We start from the raw sequence: 22,315 nt of genomic DNA, 5'->3' as shown, positions 1-22,315 counted from the left end.
TAGATTATGCTGACCATTTAAATAGGCAGTGATCTACTGGGGTCAGCATCAGACTGTCTGACACACTAATAGGGTGTGCCAGATAAGCTGATTGTAGTGAACAATCTGTCTCCTTTTGTTATTTGTGTACAGTGCATCTTTCTAGCTGAGCATACACAACAACAGATACTGGAGATGCCATTTATCCATCATTTACCTTTTTACAGATTTCTAATCCTCTTCATGACAAAGACACAGTGGAACAAATTGAGCTTTACTACGAGAGATGTATGGACATTCAAGAAATAGTTTATGATTACAGATATATTGTAAGACAAGGCGAAAAAACACACAGAAGTTGTAAGTGTTGATCTATGACATGAATCTTAAACTGTCATCTTTGGAGACCTGTTTTCTTAACTTTAACAATCTGAATATTGATCATCAAAAGTAAAATTCGATTCACCCATAACAATTTGAAGAGTTTAGTCTTATTACTGGTAGCTAAAACTGGGGTTTTGTCCCTGCAAATACTTTTGTGTCATGGAATAAAAACTTAATTATCTTGATATGTCTTCTCTAATAAGAGAGGTGCCTAAAGGGACAAAAAAATACTCTCAGGCTTTCATGTGTGCTATGCTATTTCCTTTCTTCCATTTCATTTTCAAAATTACCCTAAAGGAAAATGGGTGGATTTTGCCAGACTGTTTCTGCCACAGTTGCCTAACATTCAGTAATCAACAGGCTTCTACCAAAGTGTCCACTTTGGTAAAAGGAGAATGACATAGCTTAAATGTGTGCTGAAAACTAGCTTATGTTTCTAATTTGAATTAGATTGAATGTGTTGTGACTAGATTATGGGAAAAGAAACCTAAATGTATTTGTAAGTTGCCTGTGCTAGCTGGGTGAGTTTTTAGCTTTGTGTTAAGGATGTATTCATTTTGTCCATGAATTTTGAGTTTATGAGAAATTTTTTTTCTGTCAGAAACTTCTTTTGAAGACCAAAAAGTCAGCTTTCCTATCTTAAATATGTTGCTTTCTCTAGGTTACTATGAAAACTATTATTTGGAGTTGATTCACAAATATGGAGAAAAATCCAAATGTGATGCTTTCATGTGGGGAAAAGAGCTCAGGGAAAAGTACCACACTTTGTTCAAACTCTTACAAGAGATGGATTTCAGTAGTCCAGATGGTAATCATGTTTCTTTTTTTTAATTGTTCTTAAATATCTCAACAATATTTGTTGTGTAGTTTAGTATTATTTGGCTTAATTTGTTATACATGTTTTTCATATTAGCTAACTTAATAAAGGAGTGTTTAGTGGGTTATATATTGCAATATGCTGCAGATGGAAGGATGGCTTACTAGGTAGAAAGAATTATAGAAATATCCTTATTTTTTTAGTGGTCACTTTGAGATGATCTTTTGGATTGTTTTCACTCTTCTTATTCAGTAATACCTTATTTCTCTAGGAATTTCATCTGCATTGAGAATACCATTCAGCTTGAGAAATAACAGAATCTATTATTCTGTCTGTTACTCAGTTTCTGGGGAAATTGGTTCCTAATTTGAACTCTTACAACAACTGTGTGTTCTATATTTTATTTTTGGTGTTAGAAGATGGAAGTGATACAGTTGTAGAAGTTGGCCGAAGGATATTTGAGAAGGTTGTGAAAGGTCTGTCCAGTGCCAATGGCCTCAGCAATTTGGGCTCCTCTGTCCCTCTCCTGGTGGATTCCAGTTGTTGTGGATACCATAAGGCTTCCTATTTCCTTGCAGTTATATTTGAAACAGGCCTTGGGGTGCCTGTGGATCGTATAAAGGTACCATATTCAACATGTGCTGTTATGTCTGTGAAATTAATTACCTTTAAAGACAGTTAAGAAATGGGATAAGCCATTGAATTAAAAAAAGTGAAATGGCCCTCAGATCCAAGTGGTTGAAGGGAATCTCCAATAAAGCTACTAATAAATACCCTTTATTTATATCTTTAAATATAAAAGCAGTGATATCTTTATGAAGGCCTGGTGGTGGGAATCTTTATTCTGCTCAAGCAGAGCAAGGACATCAGTGATATAATAAAGATCTAAAAATGGTAGTAAAGTGAACAGCACAGAAAGTACTGCTTTTCCCAGTCACTGTGGAGCCAGGATGAGTAAGATCCCTTGAGTCACCCACAGTGATTTGAAAACAGGTGGGAAAAAAGTCCCAGATCAGGCAAATCTAAATTGGAAAGGTTGCATAGTACAGTCAGGGAAGAATTCTGATTTTAGAGTGTGCAAAAATGTGACACTGAGTGTATTATGGTCAAATGAGCAAGGGTAACCAAAGTAGAGCAGTTTTCTTTTGTAAAAAAGTGACTGTGCTTCAAACTGAGCAACTGCAGAGTCTGAGAACTCCTGACCTCTTAGGCAGCTTGCAAATAACTGAAATGTTTCAATGTGTTCTAGCTCAAATAAAGGGAAGGTGTTTATATGTCAGGGGAAGAATGCAACACTAAAATTGCCAACAGATACTTAATTGTGGTATAATAGTAAAATATAAAGAATAGCAGATCTGTCTGTTGCGGTTAGAGGACATTAAATCAGAAGAACCTCTTACAGGCCAATCAGAAACAAAGCTCACCTGCAATTCTTCAGAAACAAGAAACCTTAAACGGGAACCCTTTTTATACCCTAATTATAGAGTATACAGTGCTTATTATGGAGGCTGAGTAATTTCATCGTTGGATCTGCTTCTGGTAGTGTAGGAAACAATTTAATATCCAGCACAGATGGGACACCATTGGTTTTCTTACTGTGCAGGTGAAAAATAATAGTAGTGCTGAAAATTTTTTTGGCAAGTGTGGTGCATAGACCAATTAACATGTATCTCAAGGGAGATTTGTGCTGAAACCTTATCATCCATAGATTCCATCCTACTAGTCCTGTCAGATCCCTAGGGTAAGATTCTGAAATGCTGTTTGTTAGCTTCCATATGTTTCACAGGATTCAGTGTGAAAACTCCAGCTGGCTTCAGTGGGACTGGTTAAGTCACTGCTGAGTATAAGAAGTGTCAGAGTATAAACAACACTGTAGTAAAATGACATTGAAAAACTGCTGCACATTTAGTGATGACAGAATAAATGCAATACTTGAAAAGTATTTAGAGCCTAGTTTTCCTTTCCAGTGTTTCTGTGCAAACATAAGACATTTTGACTACTTTACGGGCTGTGTTTGTTTCTGTAACTGTGTTTACATAATATAGCTAGTATATCAGCTACCAGAATGAACGTTCTGTTCCCTGGAAATTTCCTGGGAAGTGCTTAACTTGTGAGATGTGCAGTGAATTCACTCTTGTTTACGTCTGTTGATTTTTGCCAGGGACTGCTATATAGTTTGGTTGGTGCTCAGGGGAACGAGAGACTCTCTGTGATGAATCTTGGCTATAAACATTACCAAGGGATTAATAACTATCCACTTGATTTGGAGCTGTCTTATGCTTATTACAGCAATATTGCAATAAAGACATCCCTGGATCAACACAATATAAAAGGGGAACAGGTAAAAGAATTAATAAGTGTATCTGATTTTTTTCTGTGCAAGTTATTTTTCATATTTGTATTATGTGGCCAGAAGATTTTTGTCTTGATTTACAAATATTGCCTCATCTGATTTGTGTCCCTGCCTGTGGCAGGGGTGTTTTTAAATGGTTTTTAAGAGTCCCTTCCAGCCCAAATCATTCTGTGATCCAATGATTGTTACAAAATTCCCCAAATTATATGTAGGTATCATTACTGTGTTTCTTAAGAAGGGGTAATCAAAATCAATATCAGACTCAAATCCTCAGAATTATCCACAAGCTTGTCTTTTATTAAAGTCCAAGCCTTATTCTTGGCCCCTGAGTCCTCACTCAGACTTTTAATTATTAATATAATTGGATGTGTTTATTAAGCAATTGATCTGCTGTTTCAATAGACAGACATCGTGAAGTTCCTGCAAAAAATGATTTGTCCTCTCCATACTTTAACCTTTTCTATAATCAAATGTAATTACTTGGTTGTTAAATAATTACCTGATAAAGTTACAATAAAATAATTTCAGAATAGGCTGCTAACAGGAGGTAACACAACTTTATTTGTAAAGAATAGTCAAGAATAGTGCTAGAATCCTGGCATAAAGCATGAAACAGAAATAGAGAGATTCTAATTGCTGAAGAACTAAAAGCTGACAGAGTTACCTAGATAAGAGTGCTGCGTGTGTCATGTCTTCATCAAGCTTTCTGCCAGTCTTTTTTTAATCTTTTGAAAGCAATTTCTGTAGAAATACTAAAGCTTTGAAAGACTTAAATATACTTCTTTGTCATTTCTGAAACCAAAAGATGGTTGCGTTTTTTTTTCAGTTGTTGCTGTCTTGGCATATCTTTCCAGTGTAGAATGGACTTACAGTTTTGGAACAAAGCAGTAAATGTTTTTTACAGGGGATGTAAGAATAGTTCTTAATGCACTGGCCAACAGAGAAGTGATAAGAATTTTAAAATCCAGAACTAATGATTTTTAGGCATAAGCAGGACATGGACGAAATTTTCATTTTGGTTGCAGATGTAGAAATCCATTGTGAAATTCATGTGGAAGTTAATTTTTTTCTGTTCACCTACTCTTCAGGCATTTGTTGAAACTATAAGACTGATGGATGATGAACTGCTAAAAGCTCAAACAAAAGAAAATGGTGATGTCTTTATGTGGTTAAAACATGAAGCAACAAGAGGAAATGCAGCTGCACAGGTATAAAGCAATAATTTTTCCCGTTCTTGGTTTTAGACACACTTAGGAATGTCCATCTGTAGACCATGTAGGAAAGTTGCAGAGGAGAGCAGACAGACTTTCCTCCTTCCACCCAGAATTGCTTCTTTTTTCCAAGTCCGGACTACTTCTCATGTTCCTGTTCAATAATATCCAATAACCATGCAAAAGCTGTAACAATGATGCAAGGCACAAAGGAAGAGTCTTCAAGTCTTGGCAACCTCCCTGTCTGATCCTTTTCCCTGGATTTGTATTTGATACATTGCAATTCTGCTGCTGATCTGAGACCAGTAGCAGTATATTGTAATACTGAGCCATTTACCTGCATCAAATCTGTCACTTACCCCTGCACTTCAATCAATCCAGACTCTATGATATTGACAGCTGTAAAAATAAGCCTGCTGTAGAGTTAGCATCAGTACATTCCACCACTGAAAAGCTGTCTGAACATTCCTGTTAACCAGTTGTTTTCAAACTGTTGAGGGTGTATACTAGTTTCTTCTCATATCTGAAATGCATCTAAGCCTGCAAAAGTCTGTTCCTGCAATTCCAGTTTCAATACCAGCATTTATAGCATTACCACTTAAGTTATTTTCTTTTAGCAACGTCTGGCTCAGATGCTGTTTTGGGGCCAACAAGGAGTGGCAAAAAATCCTGAAGCTGCAATAGAATGGTATGCAAAGGGTGCAATAGAAACAGAAGATCCAGTGTTGATATATGATTACGCCATTGTGTTGTTTAAGGTAAGTTATATTTGATGTTTTCACTTCAAAATAGTCATTCCTGTAACATGATGTTTTAAGTTAACTGCAGTGACACATGGTAAGAGTGTATACAAGTGCTTTTGCATTTACTCTGAAAATCAATCAATAGGTATGAAGCTAATGTTGATTTTTACTAAAAAGAGGCACACAAAATTTAAAAAGAGCAAGTTAAAAACAATCTTACTTTATTCCTATCCATATTCAGGATCTAAATACCACCCAAATTGTGGATTGTAATTTTTCCTAATGTCTTGTCACCTCAAGAATCCAACCAGCTAGTAAGCATAGGCTTTGGTATAGAGGTGTAGGTTAAAAAGTTTGATCCTTTCTTAGAATGCCCTTTATTAGGATTTTTTTTTTTTTTAGTTGGAATTAATTCCTCAGTTGGAATTAAATTATCCCTGCATGCAGTTAGTTTTTCCCTGCTAGAAGCAGTAGACAGAAGATGCTAAACTAAAGCCTGACTTCACCTGCATCAAATAAGGTGTATCAGCTAGGTGATGTCACCCCTAAGACATTCAAGCACTAAAGCTTAGGTGGTAAGGAACTGCTAGGTCTTCACCTCATTCCTTTGACAGTGGAGGATTTTCTCTGGAAAATGTTTGCTTAAGTTTTGCTTGTGTTAATTTTGAATGCACATAATCTGTTTCACCTTTGTCTAAAATTATTTTATGTGGACATCATAAGCATAACAGCTGTGTATTTCCTCTAGAGACACTCTAACATCCTTTTTCAGGAGAGCTGAGAGCTCTTACTCACTGCCAAACTGTGCACAACCTATGCCCCTTTAAATGCTATTTATTCTTCCTTAGTTGCTCAAACTTCAAGATCTGTGATATTATTTACCCATAAAAATCACTTGAATATACTGGTGAAATAATTGTTTCTAGACTGCATCACTGAGATTTTCTAAAGCTGTGAAGGAAGGATGAACACAAAGCTGCTTGTTTTGTTGTAACTGTTTAAAGCTGAATGACACTTAGTAGGTAATAGTATCAATATTAAAAGGCAGTTTGGATGTGCATAAGTGAATTTTTATCAGCCTGCATTTGTAAACAATGATTGTTTCACATGTCTGTTTCCTAGGGTCAAGGTGTGAAAAAGAATATAAAACTTGCATTGGAATTGATGAAGAAAGCAGCAGCCAAGGTAAAATGCAATAAATATTTCACTGTGGTAGTTCTGTACTAGGTGCTAATAGCTATGAACTCTGATTTATATAAAATGCCTGTTACCATAATTCTGGGTCATACTGCTTGCTTCTTCCAGTGTTATCACCATGAATGGTGAAAGCCTTATTTGCCAAGTTGGGAGACTAGACTACTCAAAATCAGCCAAAATTTCTGTGAAAGAAAAAAATTCTCTGTACTTACATATTGTGGAACTTGATGTTAGTTAAGTGATTTACAGACTGAATATTTGATACAGGAGTATGTTTTTGCCTCATATTCCCAAGCATAAAGGGAGAAGACCTGGATGTCCCAAAGTCTCCTGATTTATTTCCATACCAGGGAGAAACATTGAGCACCACAGAGCAGAGGAGCCTCGCTCCATCTAATGATCTAGGACAGCCAGGTTACCCAGGCCATGATCTGGTCCTTAGAATAAAAATGAGAGTGCCTAGACCTTGAATACATTCCTAGCTCTTAGAACCAGAATTAGTTAAATGACTGATTATGACAGTAGGACTTCACTGCTGACCACTATCAGAAAAGATTTGTGCCAGTTCTGGGATTCCTTTGAAACAGGAGAGACTATCTGTTCTACTGCCTATTTGGGAAAGGCTTAAATAAACTGAGAGGCTTTTATGATGTGATCAAAATACCTCTGATTCAGGATCTGAGGAGCAGCTTCCTGGAAGACTCCTAGGGACATCAATTCCTTACTCTCCTTGAACTCAAATACTTGGGTTCTTGTGCTCCAATGCACATTTTCTATACAGAAACAACATCATAATTATTGAAAAGTTTAACAGCTCTTGCATTTTAATGTGCAAGTTAGTAACACTGCTGGCATACTTACAGCCCCATATGATCCACCAGATTATACAAGGAGGTGAAGACTCATTGGAACAACAGTAAAAACTGTCTCAAGACTTTCTCTTGAGCCAAGATGCAAAGATGCAACTTAGTAATAGCAGATAGCAATATGTTAAGCTGATCTGTATGATGTTGGTGAAATGCATTTTGAAAGCAGCATTACAAAGTTCTGTGTACATTGCTTTCTATTTATTCTCAAGGAAATGTTCTAGTTTAAAAGAAGTGGGTTTTTGATTGCTAATCTTGTCAATCAGTTTCTGGGAGTTCACAAGAACAAGTGTCCTGTTTGGCTTTGAAGAGGAGACAGGGGAAAAATAGTCACAGTTTGTTCTTGTCAACAAGTGAAAGTCATGGCTGAGACTCTGTAGAATAAGATGACACTGGAGTCTTATTCCTCACTCTGTATACAAGGCCACAGAGGAAAGTAGTGAGGAAAAAAAGGGTTTGTAACCCCTAGGCCCATAAGTGACATAAAGCAGAATCAAATGTGTGACCTGAGACTGCTTTTCTCCTTCCCTTAAGGGCTTGCCCCAGGCAGTGAATGGATTAGGATGGTATTACCACAATTTTAAAAGAGACTACAAAAAAGCAGCCAAGCACTGGTTAATTGCTGAAGAATTGGGAAATCCAGATGCATCATACAACCTTGGTGTCCTGTATTTGGATGGCATTTACCCTGGAGTACCTGGTAGAAATCAAGTGAGTAATTATTTAATGGTACTATTTCTTACATTAGGGCCCAATTTAGAAGTTTTTGTCTCATTCTTGAGATTGCTCTGTTCACCCTAAGTTAGATTTTGATACCTTTTATCACAAGGAAGAATTTTACTGGGGGATTCAGTCAAATTACTTAGGGAGAGAGATGTTGCTCAAATATCTCAGTCAAAATTATATGCATGTGTTTCTATTCTTTTAATGTAGAAACAAAACAGGTGCAGGTTTTACCCCTTGCAGTGACAGCAGCCAGGAAGGATAGTGTGTGCTCTCACATCATGTGACCTTTCAGGTTCTCAGTTTTGGATTGGAAAGTTTTTAGGGAGGGGATTCCACAATAACTGAAAGAGGCACAACCTTGTCCCTGAACCCATGAACAGCTATGCTGCATTCACACAGCTTCTGTGAGCCTCAGAGCTGCAGTGAGAGCTCTCCAATCCAGACTTGAAAATGTGACTCTTTGATACAGTCCAGGTAGACAGCAGTATTTTATTTTTCTGTGACAGAACCCATTAACATATGTGCAAAATAAATTTTCCCCTAATAGGAATGGTCTACTTTATTTATATTTGGTTTAATTAACTTAGAAGTGTATGAACAGCAGCAAAAATGTAATGAGGTAGACTGTAATAAACATTGTCAGACCTCATACTTAAAGCTAAAAAATGTTTCCAGTGTGGCCTTTGAGTTCTGAGATCTGGATATACTCCAGACAATGAGTATTTCTGCTGCCAGCAGAAATGGGTATTTCAGCTGCTCACCCACATGTGCATCTGGCAAACACATTTTCCTTCCCCAGGGACCAAAAAACACATCTCAGAGTGGACTGATTATAAGAGTACACTTAAAGTGCCCAGGTTTTTTTGTTCATCAAAGCCAGTGGCAAGAGGGAATGTGTAGTCCATGCTCACTAACAGCAAGCATACATTGATGGTTAAAAATTTCCTGAAATAAATTATTTCTGTTTGTATGCTAGTTTGGTTTATTTACCAATTACTATTCCTGAGGGTAAAATGTGGAGTCACACAGCCTTCCCACTTCTGTAGCTTTGGCCCTGCTTACTCCATCTATGTTATCTTCTATAAACCAGTTTCAAAGATTTGAGCACTGTAGTTGTGGTCTGCTGAACATACAGAGTTGCTGCTGCTCCACAGCCTTATTTGGAACAAGTTCTGTTCTCCAGGATGCCTTAATAATCTTCCTACTAGTGAACAACCAATTTTACTTTTGTCAGTGCATGCAAGACTTTTGTGTTAGTGAGTGTTAGTTAAACATTTAGACACTTTTCTGTTTGATGTTCCATATATTACCTAACTATATGTTTTTCAAAACTTTCTCTAGCCTAAACTATTAAAAATTTAGAAGAATTCAATTAATCTAAGTACACTAACAGTAGTTGAACTATCTTGCCCTCATTAGCTAGCTACCTATTTTTATTCCTTTGATGAAAAGGGTCCTGAGGAAGAAATCTCAATAAAGATTAATAATGCAGAGTTGCTAATTGTGTCTTGTTTCTTCACAGACAGTTGCTGCACGCTATTTCTATAAAGCTGCCCAAGGAGGACACATTGAAGGGACTCTGCGATGCTCTCTGTATTACATCACAGGAAATATGGAAGACTTCCCTAGAGATCCAGAAAAAGCTGTAATGTAAGTAAGGAAACCACTTATAAAAGGAGAATATATTTCTGATGTGATTATTTTGATTATTGGTGATTTTTAAGTCCATGGCCTGAATACCTTGTACTTCACAGTGCTTACCTCTGTGGCAAAAGGTTCTTCTGCAGTAATATTTGATCTGCATGAGTATGTGTATTATTTAGATGACCAGTAGATTTTAAGAGATATTGAGTACTTTTACTACTTTTTTTTCCAGAACAGCTCAGAGAGATTGTATTGAGCAACTCTGAAATGTTTTATCTAACAAAGCCTCTCTATTTTTTTATTTCAAGAAATATTTGTGATGTGGTAGAATTGGCATTTTGCATCGAAAATAGGCAGATAATTTTTGATAGCACCTATTAACTTTGGTTTGTTTTCTTAAAAAACATTGCTGAGAAAAAAACATAGGATGTCTCTAATACACTTTTAGAGATGAATGGACTTCATGTACTCAGTCAATTGTCACAGGATTGATGCAGTGATTACTGTTTAATCCCAGAGTTTGTCTTACAGAAGAAGTTAGATGGTGATCTCATATCCTTTTGTGTTGTTTGAATCTACATGTGTTGGGATAACATTACTGGAGCCATGACCATTCAGTTTTTGTTTGTTCTATTCCACAGCTGGGCAAAACACATCGCAGAGAAAAATGGCTATTTGGGTCATGTAATCAGAAAAGCTCTCAATGCTTATCTGGAGCTTTCATGGTATGTTTCTTCTGTTCTGTACATTTTCTATTTTCACTTACTTTATAGCAAGATAAAATAATTAATAATGGGCCATCACTGCAAAGAAAAAAAAAGCAGTAGCACTACAAAAATCAGTTGCAAAACCTCCATTGACATAAAGGGAAGGAGGAGTTGACCCAAAATGTAAGTCAACAGTTCTGACAGAATTAAGTGAAAAACAAGGGGTTTGTAGTGTGAAATAATTGTGTCAACCCTGGTTCTCATTCCATAATATTTGTGTGATGTGCACTGGATTAACCAGAGGAACACCTTTCACTTTTACTATTCTCTCTATTACAAATCTTGTATTTTACCTTCTCTCTTCTGTATATTTCTGTGTCATGAGAAGTCCAGCTGCTGGATTAGATTTGTTGGGTTTTCTGTGTATGGTTAGTATTGTCTTTTGTATAAGTATAATAGGGGGCTATAATATCCAATGAGCCAGTCAAGAGGTTTCAAAATAGTGTCCAGGTTAATGCTCCATCTTAGCAGCCTCTGTAGGCATGAACATCAGATATTGTGTGTGCAAACATCAGACTGTCATATGTGATCAAAACAATGGCTCATTTAGTCCTGCAGCTTCCCCCTGTAAGTACTGAATTAGTGCTTCAGGCTAGGGAGATCTACAAGAAACTGTCAGTGAACTGTTCTGGAATAACCCATTCCTAGAAGTGTCTTTTCACTCAGTCCATCACAGACATTTCTTCTTAGACTTGAACTCACTTCTGAACACTGAAAAATCTCTTGATATTTTTGTAGCATGTTCTGTTGTGCAAGCCTGTGACTCTGCCCAGCTCACTTTGCAGTCCACAAATAGATGACAGGTAAAGCATAAAGATTCCAGAAAGTCTGGGCTCAACAGCTAGGAGGGAAAATGTCCTGGAGTCCTACTTGAGATGCCAGGGTGTAAATTGCATAGGTATAAATTGTTCCACTGCCAATCCATCCAAGTAATGTGTTCTTCAGTCATTGTTTGCGGACACGTGTTTTACACATCTGTCTGTTATGGTAGTTTGATCTTCAAAGACTGAGGCAAAGGCTGTAAATGTAATTTCTTCTCTTAGTTGCCCTTGGACACTTAAGGATCATCCAATTTCCCAGCTTTCCCTTGAATTCCTTCTGTTGTCCCAGGTCTCTCTTGTTCTAGATGTTATTACAGGGCAAGTACAAGGAATAATTTGTAATCATGCAGAAGTATCTGGATAACAGGAGGTTACACCTGCTAGGTCTGTACGGGCAACTGCTTTCACAATTTGGTTTGAAGTGGTTTTGCTTAAGCAGCTACTCTTGAAGTCAAATGTGTATTTTGACTGTATCTTCCAGTTAAACAAGCCATTGAACCCTGAAACTTGCCATGGTTTTTACCTTTGTGTTTTGGATAAAATCATTAGCAGCACTACTCTTTAATAGGAAATTTCAGAAGGAAAAAAGTACACCAAGTGTGATTTTTTATTGTTTTGGGATTTTAAAACTAACACACATGATTTTAAAGACTTCTTCTTAATTTTAAATGCATAGTCTTCATAGTATAGAGTAGATGAGTGGCAGAGAATATGAGAGATGCTCTCATCTATATCAGAATACTGAATTGCTATCCTGCAAATGCAATATTAAGTTTTACTACTTGCTTTACAGTCAGTGAGATGCATAAAGTCCTTAGAGGGACAGAGACTGTTTTCTATTCATACATTCAAAAATATGAAGAGAGAAATTCTTTTTCAAAAAGCTCTGTCCTAAAAGACAAGACAAAAACAAGTCACATAAATGAAAGGTAAAGCATACCAAAGAAATACACAGATGAATGTTAGACAGATATATACACAGGTATATATACAGATATATAGGCAGCTAAGTTAAGATATCTAACATATATACACAGACAGATATATACATGGCTAAGTTAATTATAGATTTTCTTTGAGTAGAGTCTTTTAAGAATGTTTTATCTGAAACATTTAAATATAGAATTGGGCTTAGTGTCAATTTTTCTTTCCCATCCGTCTGGCACTTAGAGTAAACACACACTGGAGCCAGTAGCTTCAATGCAAGAGGAAAAGGGCTGCAAATTTTTGAGATGCAGCCTGGCTGGTTACACCAAGCATTGCCTGTGTATGTCGCTGTTGCATGGGTTTCCCAGCCTCTTGCTCTGAAACTTTGTGCCAGCATTTTGCTCATAGTCAATTTTATGCATTTGGTTTTTGTTTTTGTTTTTCTTTTAACTGTAAGTAAAATACACGTTATTTTTGTAAGGTTTTTCATTAATTTATTTTATCTAACATTAGGCATGAAGCTCTGCTGCATTACATTTTAGCAGCTGAAACTGGGATTGAAGTGTCACAGTCAAATTTAGCACACATCTGTGAAGAAAGACCAGTGAGTAAATGAATGCACAACTCATTATCCTGAAAGGACCCTTTGTTAATGATAATGTGTGCCATTAGTCTCTTACCTGAGATATGAATGAATCAATTGTTTTCTTTATAGGACCTAGCAAGAAAATACCTAGCAACTGATTGTGTCTGGAGGTACTACAATTTCTCAGTTTCTCAAGTCAATGCTCCATCATTTGGTATGTATAAGGAATTTTTTCTAAATTTTAAGGTTACTTTTTTTTTAAATTTCAAGGGCTGCATTTGTCACAACTTCTATGTGAGTAAGCAGGTTGAGGGAGGGAAGATAAATTCCTGCTAATCATTCATGTTTTGATAGGATTATCAGGGTAATTAAAGGTAATTAAAGTGGTTTATTTCAGCACAGGTTTTTTGAAAATTTCCTTTTTATTACATTAAATGGGTAAAATTTTAATAAAATAAAAAAATAAGCCCTGAGGAAGGGCTAGATGTTTAGGAGTCTGAGCAGTTGACTCAAAGTTTAAGAAAAAAAAGCAGGTGACTTTAGGAGCTCATGCTGTTTAGTTTATCAAAGGGAAAATCCAAAAGCAAATATACTTCCATATCATAATTGAGTCATGAGAAGCTAATAAAGGCTAAGGGAGTCCTTATCTAATTTATTATTAGTTTTCCTCTTAGGGTACAGAGTTTATCAACATCAGTAGAGCTTACCTTGGAGAGCTAAAGGATTCTCTAAGGTCTATTTGCAAATCAGTTACATTCCTCAGGCCTTAAATTTTACTACATCTAGGCCTTCAATAGCTAAGTCATTTTGGTGTCTCTGAAAAGTTTACTGAATATTTGAAAACATTGATCTGATGGTCTCACATCTGAATGTCTTACAGTCATTTGTAACAAGCATGTGGAAAAGTGGAGTGTAAAAATAATTTGTGCTATCCGTTTAAATGCACAGTGTGGGAAATTTAAAAGTGTGGAAACTGAATACCACGTGGATATAGCCTGAAGCCAGAGGAGCTGACAAACACTGTTAGCTTTCCTGAGGAGTTTGTAGACACCTTAGCAAGGTGTAGTTTGGTTGACCCTTTGGTAGATCCACTGGTACAACCTCACATGAGAAAAACTTCTGAAGGTCAGACTCATAGGAGAAAACTGTCATTCCATTTCAGCCTGCTGTAAAAACGTGTGGGATTTTCTTGTGTAGACACACAAGCCTAAGTGTAGAAGAGTTTCAAATTATTTGAGAAAAGCTTAGGTCAGGTAAGTGTAGGCACAGTCATAGGAGTTTTTAAATTCAGTAGCACAGATCATCATGCTTTCTCCTGTCTGGCTCAGTGCCCTCTCTTTTGATGCATTTCATTATGGTGCAATGTCACAGAAAGATGCTTGTAAAATGTTTGCTAGGCATTGCTCCCTTGTAGACCGGGAGAATTGTATCCCTACTGTTGTCCTGGGTTGAGTTGGATTTGAAACTAATGAAATTATCAGCAGCAACATTTTCTAACTTTTGGGAACGGTTCAGCCACCATAGTGTCAGGTACAGAGCAAACACATAGATGACATGATTTTAAGTTTCATCAGTTTAGTAGGGCTAATCTGACTAAATAAGGCTTCAGGTTGTCCAAAGACAGATTCAGCAAGTGAAGAAGGAATGAAATGTAAAGACTCTCAAGCCTCAGATTTTGTAAAAGCAATGTCATTTATTAAATTCCTTATAGAGAAACAAGAGAGATTTCATCAAGAATAATTATTTTCAGTGGGAGGCTGATATAAAGTGGCCACAGAGACAACCAGAGAGAAAGTGTACATTTGTCTTTTAGTATTGTGCTTTAAACAGAATTACTGTTAATTTCTCCATCACATTAATAGTTGGGTAATTCTATTGCTGCAAATAATCTAAATGATCTTCTGCTGATTTCTTCCACAGCTTATTTGAAGATGGGAGATTTTTACTACTATGGCTACCAGAACCAGTCTAGAGACCTGGAGCTGTCTATGCGGATGTACGCCCAGGCTGCCTTGGAGGGGGATTCACAGGTGGGTCTGCACTCATGGCAAAACACCAGAGTGTGGAACAATCAGAGAATTGAGCTGGGACTGGTTCTTCTGCTTGGCCTCATCTGCACCAAAGAAACCTGCTAGAATAGATTACAATTATTTCAAAATACCTTGTGAGTCAGTAGTTGCTGTTTCATAATAGAAGATAAACTTAGCATAGATTAATGGTCTTAGAATTAGGCTGCTTTGTAAGCTAAAGGTAAATGGCCTAATTTGGTGCTACCTTACCTTGATGCAATTGACTTAGTTGTGACCTCAGTATTTTTGCTATTGCAAGAGGAAGAATGAATAGACTGAGTTGTATTCCAGTCCTATCATCTCCCATTTTATGATAAAAAAAGAAGACTAGCCCGTTTCCCTTGGTATATTATACCAAGTGAATCCAAGGGTGAATTTTGTTCCCTAATAAAGGTTTCATCTTAAAATGCTTTATAATTAAAGAATACACCATGTCACATTACCAAAGACATGCAGTGTTTCACCACTGAGTTTCCTGTTCTCAGGAGAGAACAGGAGTGTGCTGGGTGCAATATTCTGTTCTTCCTGTCCCTATGGCAATATCCCCAGATGGGGTATTGTATATGAACTTGTCAAAGGTATGGATGGGTTTTGTTTTGAGGTTATGAGGATAAAACATTACTGCTAAACTAGCAAAGGAAAGAAGAGATGCATAAATAGTTACTTTAAAGTATGAAAATCAAAGTGATAGGGAATCCTGTAAAATGTGTCATGTGTGTTCATCTTCATGACTCTGAGGAGACACAGGGTTGCCTAAGACTTGCCCAAATAAGCAAAACCATAAGATTAAGGACTTCAATTGTCTGAGGAAATTTCTGCTCTCAATTTCACTACTCAGATTCTGTTTATCTGTGGAGCTATGTGAAGGGGAATGGAACAGTAACAGAATAGAAATCCATTTCTGCTTTCACTCTGTATTTCCCTAGGAGAAAAAAAATGTCAGTTTGGTATGGTGAATGGACTTAAAGAGCAATTCAAAATAAGAAAGAAACCATCTGGAAAAAGATATGAGCTAAGAAAAGAGTGTCACAACATCTGAATGTTTCTTTGGCATTTTCAGTACTTACCTGAGTGTATGGTTAGGAGAAAAGGCTCTCATAATTATTCAGTGAATATCACATTATACTAACAAATTTAGGGAAGACAGTTATAATTATTTAGATACTTGGTGCTTAAATACAGATATGAAAATTTAATGTTTCAAAGGTGTGCATTTTTTCCCTGTTAGGGTTTCTTCAATTTGGCCCTTGTCATGGAAGAGGGCAACTCCATACCTTCCTACATTCTGGATCACTTGGAAATTGATCAAGCACTGCATTCTAGTAATACATCACTTCTTCAGGAGCTCTATTACAGGTGAGTCTTTTTTACCCTTAATCAGCATCTTCTGGTTTTCCACGTGAGTTACATTTACTCTGGAGGACAGCACCTCCTGTAATTATTAACTTTGTTCACTTTTGTGATTTAAGGCAGGTTACAGTCAACATACTTAAAATTCTTAAATTCCCTAATTATATTTCAGTTTTTACCTGATTATATGTGGTTACCTGAAATAGTAGGGACTGGATTCAATAATCCAGGAGGTCTTTTCCAGTTCAATATATTTCATTTCCTAAGTTAGACACTGGTGATTTGTATGCAGTCCAAACCAATAGTTGAATTTTAAATGTAGCATAATTTAATACAGAACTTAAAAATATGTCACTGGGATAACAGCAATCCTCCCTATTGATTCTGCAAATATGTCCAAATATGGTGGCACAGAATATTGGATATCTGAGAATGTTACAGGTCTGCTGCCTGAATGACCTGTGCCAGCACTATTCATGGACAAATCACCTAGTGTCCTCTGCTTCCAGTACAGAACTTGGGTTTCCTTTACCCAGGTAAAGCAACAGGTGTTGGAAGGCACAGTGGGAATGTGAAGCTTACACAATATTTGGTGAATTTGTGGAATTGCCTTTCAAATATTTGAAGAAGCGGGAGCTAATGCTCAATACATGAGGCTGGGAATGATGAATGTGTGCTTTATCATCTGTTTTGCCACTCAATGAACCCAGAAAGGTGGAGATGACACCAATGTTGAAAGCTCATTTGTCTCTTCACCAACAATCTGCTGAAATTGTTCTTCACTGTAGTTAGACTGAACTTGTACCCTAAATTGCTTCCAGTGGACATGAAACTGTTAGTCAGATACTTTGGGGTTCTGGACCATCTGGGGTTGTGAGCTTGAGTCTGAATTCTGCCTTCACTTGGGCTGAATCACCTGCTTTGCTGTGAGAGTAATTCCAGAGTTGACAGTGCTGAAGGGTTTTCCCATCATCATACAATTTTGTCCAAAAGGGCACATACTTTTCTATATTTTTATATATATACATATACGCAGTCTATGACTTTATAACTAAATTATATGTATATTTATAACAAAATTTACGTAGAAAAGGTATATATATATATATATATATATATACACATCATCACTCTTTCCTTAGCTTTGTAGAAAAGGATCAATTGAAGCTTAAAACAGATGCCTGTGATTTAGCTGTCTAAACTCCCCTGGTAGGTGAAGTCCTACTTGATAGAAATAAGAAAGCTGCTCAGCTCACCCCACAGGAGGTGGGTACCTTGTGCTAGTCACCTAAAACACTCTTCAAGCTCTGACTTCATTCTATTAGACAGCATTGTCTCTAAAAGACTTTTGGCACCAGTGTTCTGTGTAGGCAACTAAATTTTGTACATCTAATTTTAAATCAAGTCCTTCTGCTGTTGAGTCACATTACTCAGAGCTTGTTCTGTGACTGCTTTGAAAGTGTAGCCTGGATGCTTAGACCCATTGTTGACTAGTAAGAAAATAAAAAGACACATTTCTAGGGTAAGGTATTCTGTGCTTAATAGGTTTAAGCTGGTATCTTTCTGAATTTTTACTTCACCATCTGTGAGATAGTGATGATGATATTCATTTGTTTTTCTGATTTACTGGTTCTGCAAACCCATTTGAGAGGCCCAGATGATTGATGCCACAAAACTATGGAGGAGGACTAATGAGTTGTTTTTATCTTCTTGTTGTAGGTGCTGGAATAATAGTAACCAAGAAACAATTAGCCCATGTTCATTAGCATTGCTTTATTTTTACATGAGAGTTCTCTGGAACAATGTTTTACACTCTACTCTGGTATGTATTGCCCCTTTATTACATGCACAGCTCATTTGGAACTTTAGCTTTGCTTTGCACTGCTCTAACTATATTTTTTAAATTATTGTCACAGATCTACTTCATGGGAACCTTTCTCTTATCAATTCTTGTTGCATTTGCAGTGCAGTCTTTTCAGTCCTTGTCTGGTAAGTATGTGCCATAGTAAAACTGATGAAAGAGGAGTGATCTTTTTAGGTCAGTAAAAACCTTCAAAAATGAAACCAGAAGTCTTGATTTTATAGAAGTACCTCTGAGCTTCTTTAACACACAAGTCATTTTTTTGATCATTAAAAAGGAGTAGATGAAGCAAAGCAAAAAAACCCTGTTGGTTACTAAGGAACTTCTCTTGCTAAAGGAGATTCTTAATAAAAGCCCTAACTGCATGTGATTATTCCCCATCTCTCAACATGCAATACTGTTACAGTAATGATATGACTTTGATTCCCTGTCTAGTCTCTGCAATATGCAGTCAAAGTGTGTTTCCTGTTTCATAGGATTGGATCTCTTCAGACGCAAGGTGGGAGAAAAAATGGGGTTCCAAGAGCTGGTACATCTGAGTAACTTAGTAAGAGTCAGTTCAGACTCAACACCAGTAACAGAATCAGAAAATGCATTCAGTCAGGAGTTACAGAACCTGTCATAATAATTGGGAAATCCTGCTTTCTTTTCCTACTAGTTATTAATTTAGAATCATGCAATAAATTTATGAAGTATATAGTTATAGATCTTCTTTCAGTATTTCCAAAACTTTGAATATTATCTTTATATGTAATTTTACATCCATGTAATATTTAAATATTAACTAATAGACTTCCTAGACACAGTGGGGTTTTCTTAAATAATTTCTTTTGAAATTCTTCTGAAGCTTTTAATTCCCCTGGAAGAAGATCAGAACCATTCTCACATGATGTCCCTTCCTCCTTAGGGAATGACAGTGAGGATGCTACCAGAGCAGTACAGCAAGATGAACCTACTCTTTCAAATGATTTATCACAGCAGGAGTCAAACCCTCAGAGTCCTCTAGTCACCAGCTGAAGTGCAGTTGTCTTAAGGTTGACTTCCATTGGGAAGACAGGATATGAACAACTACGAATCTAAGAACTGGCAACCAACCCTGTACATGGCATTAATAATGCAGTCCAACAGCTGAAGTTGTAGGGAAGTTCATTGATCTGACTTCTCCACTACAGAGGAAAACCATCCCTATAATTTATTTAACTCCAAACAGATGATGCAGATTATCTCACTATACCCAACACATGATCATACTGTATGTCATGGAAGGACCTGGAAGGAAGCCTGCAAAGTCTGTGCCTAATTGAAAAATAAGCAAGCATCCCACAGGTTTTAATGAGGTTTTACTTACATGTCTAATCTCTTATTAAATTGCTTTTACTGCATTTGAGCTTATTTATTGGTGAAATTAGAAAAGTTTTCCAAGTTTGAATCACTGAAATTACATAAAAGCGAAACCCAGTCACCAATACTTTCCAAGTTCCATGGAAACCTGTCAGGACTCCAGTATATGCAATAGTAAAAATGTGGTTTTTGGCATTTTATATTCCATGCTGATTTTTCAATGTGAAAAGTGTTTTGTTTTGAAAGAAAAAACACCAGGAATATTTGCAATATCTTCATAACATATTAGTTATGGCTTTTAGTCAAAGTTTTACAAGTATCCACATTTTCTGGTGGACACAACAAAATGTTTCTCTTCCTGCCAAGAGCCACTGATTAGAGAAAGGAGCTCCCCAATGAATAAATAAAAGAATATTCAAGTGTGATCAGGTGACACAAAGTGAACAAAAATTATTTTTGTATTCTTCTGTAGATAACACTGGCAAGGATTTATTTCATGTTCTGTAATGACTCTAAAAGACACATTTAAGTGACAGTGTATTTGATAAATGTTGGATGGAACATACAGATAACATGTATGGAGTACAAATACCTTCTGATTTAAAGTTCTCTTTAAAGCAGCTGTAGGAAGGGTCTAACCTTTACAGCAGGTGTGCAGTCACCTCTGCAAAATGATGTAGATCTCAGTCTATAAATTGCATCAATCTATGCATTATTGAGGGTTAAATCCACTTGCCTTGCACTACATTATTTACTCTTGTAAATAAAAATATTTTTTTAATTCAGCCTGTATGTGAAGGAATTTCTTTTAAGCCACCTCTTGGATGAAATACTATCTTGCTGTTGCAATCTCCCAAGATCATTATTTACATGTCTGTTTTCTTAGCTTCAAATGCAACAATCAGCTTTCTCTTTCTTTGAGGAATACAGTCTTCTCACAGAGCAAACCTGGAATATTTTGCTTTGTTTTTCAAAACAAAAGAACAAAGTTTAGGAGGTTTCAGTAAGAAAAGAATGATTTAAAAAGAAAAAAAAATCTTTGACCTTCAAGAGAGGTTTTTTTATATATAAATGTCTATACATACATATCATCAAGGCATATTTCACCTGCAGAAAATTGAAAATTCAAAAGTGTTGAGAGAAGAGTTGATGCTTTGAGGCAGCAGCTCCCTTGACAAGTCATGGGATAAAAATGAAGATGTTGAAGCTCCTCCCCCTCCCTCTGTGAAAGTAAATTGTGTGTCATGTTACCAAGTTTTTCATTTATTTGATCAAGAACAGTGCAAAGAACACTTTTTGTTCTTAGTACAGTTGTAGACACAGATTTTGTTCTTTGTATGTATAGGCAGGTATTTTAATGTGTGAGAAGGGAGCTTGACTTTTACATACTAAACTGTTGTGCTCACTGGGGTTAGATTATGTGTATTTGATATCCATTGCAAATGCTCCCTGTTATTTTTGAGTCTGTTTTGAGTTGCAAAAACTTGTGCAGCTAAATTTGCGTATATCAAATTCCTTAACACAAAGTTTGGCTATTTCAAGAGCCCTCTCAATTGTATTTTTGTCACCTAATAGAAGAAGGCTGTGCAGCTGTATTAAACTGGAGCAGGTTTAGATGGTAAACCCAGAAGCATTGCAGAAAGTCAAGTGTAGCCCTTGAAGACAAGCAGACAAATGTCACAACATAGGCACAGGGTTAGGTTAGGTAGCAAATGGCATGCACAGTTAGATGTTCACAAAATACTGTTTGGGCCTGCATAAGGCAATTCTTGCTTATAGTTAGCTACACATTAAAGGTGTATTTTGCTACAAATGTCACATGTAGCCAAACCAAAGCCCCTGGTGAAATACTAATCCCATAGGAGTTTGTCAGTGCTGGTGTGATTGCAGCCCGTGTGTTGCAATCTGGGAGTTCTCCAATCAGCAGTGGTTTAGACTGTGTAAACACAGGTCAGAGTTAAGTGTTAGCACTCCAGCTCACTCTGTTTTCCTCACCAAAGCCCATGTTCTGAACTCTAGTAATTAACTAATTTGAAGAGTTCTGCCAGAAACAATTCAACATCTATATTTCAGAAGGCAATTGCTGAAACTGCAATATATTTCATGATGCCAGCAGTTAGTAGTTCCATCTTTGTTTATTGTTACCTATTACATCAGAAGTTCTACCAAAGTATTTTAAGATAAGCAGCTCTTCACAATAAACTGGCAATCCTAAAGGCTAAAATAATATTAATCACATTGTTGTCCTTCACTTCTTATAGAAGCCAGAGGGCCATTGACAACCTAGAGAATCAACCAATTCCCAGTGAGAAAGAGAATGGTTATTTACACAAAGCAGCTACATAGTTTGCTACATCCACAATGAAAGCAGGGAGAGAAGGGAAAAGAGTTGCTGCATCAATAATTATTTTTCATAAATTGAAACATTATCACTGAAGTTTATAGTTTCTGCAGCCCATGTTGAGTGTTCAGGGTGGGAATAAGGAAATAATAAATCACAGTTGTAGAGCTGAACTGCTCTATATAGTTTGCCTGTACACAATTGATAGAAGTCCAGCCATCTGAACAACACAGGTCATGCATAAGGCAGGGTAAGTGCTGACCATTTTTCTTCTCCCTTGGTTCTGCTCAGAATCATCTCTAGCAAATAAATTATGGACAAGAAAGAATTTC

General features: G+C 36.6%; 1 protein-coding gene across 1 annotated transcript in view; it reads left to right on the top strand.

The window, feature by feature from the left end:
* The window catches only part of SEL1L3 (SEL1L family member 3), a 33,791-nt gene extending 13,364 nt beyond the window's left edge, over positions 1-20,427 (top strand). Inside the window, exons 8-24 of the mRNA XM_058803292.1 lie at positions 207-339; positions 1,025-1,171; positions 1,597-1,802; positions 3,342-3,521; positions 4,622-4,741; positions 5,362-5,502; positions 6,610-6,672; positions 8,085-8,261; positions 9,799-9,926; positions 10,562-10,645; positions 12,949-13,039; positions 13,151-13,235; positions 14,942-15,051; positions 16,319-16,446; positions 18,160-18,262; positions 18,357-18,429; positions 19,209-20,427. Of these exons, the coding sequence (XP_058659275.1) occupies positions 207-339; positions 1,025-1,171; positions 1,597-1,802; positions 3,342-3,521; positions 4,622-4,741; positions 5,362-5,502; positions 6,610-6,672; positions 8,085-8,261; positions 9,799-9,926; positions 10,562-10,645; positions 12,949-13,039; positions 13,151-13,235; positions 14,942-15,051; positions 16,319-16,446; positions 18,160-18,262; positions 18,357-18,429; positions 19,209-19,318 (2,079 nt within the window). The 3' untranslated portion in view covers positions 19,319-20,427. The remainder of the gene's footprint in view (positions 1-206; positions 340-1,024; positions 1,172-1,596; positions 1,803-3,341; positions 3,522-4,621; positions 4,742-5,361; positions 5,503-6,609; positions 6,673-8,084; positions 8,262-9,798; positions 9,927-10,561; positions 10,646-12,948; positions 13,040-13,150; positions 13,236-14,941; positions 15,052-16,318; positions 16,447-18,159; positions 18,263-18,356; positions 18,430-19,208) is intronic.
* Positions 20,428-22,315: the final 1,888 nt, after the last annotated feature.

The sequence above is a fragment of the Ammospiza caudacuta genome, chromosome 4 (genome assembly GCF_027887145.1).
Source record: "Ammospiza caudacuta isolate bAmmCau1 chromosome 4, bAmmCau1.pri, whole genome shotgun sequence".
Classification (NCBI taxonomy): domain Eukaryota; kingdom Metazoa; phylum Chordata; class Aves; order Passeriformes; family Passerellidae; genus Ammospiza; species Ammospiza caudacuta.
Note: the sequence above shows the minus strand (reverse complement) of the source record. Positions and strands in the feature narration are given on the sequence as shown.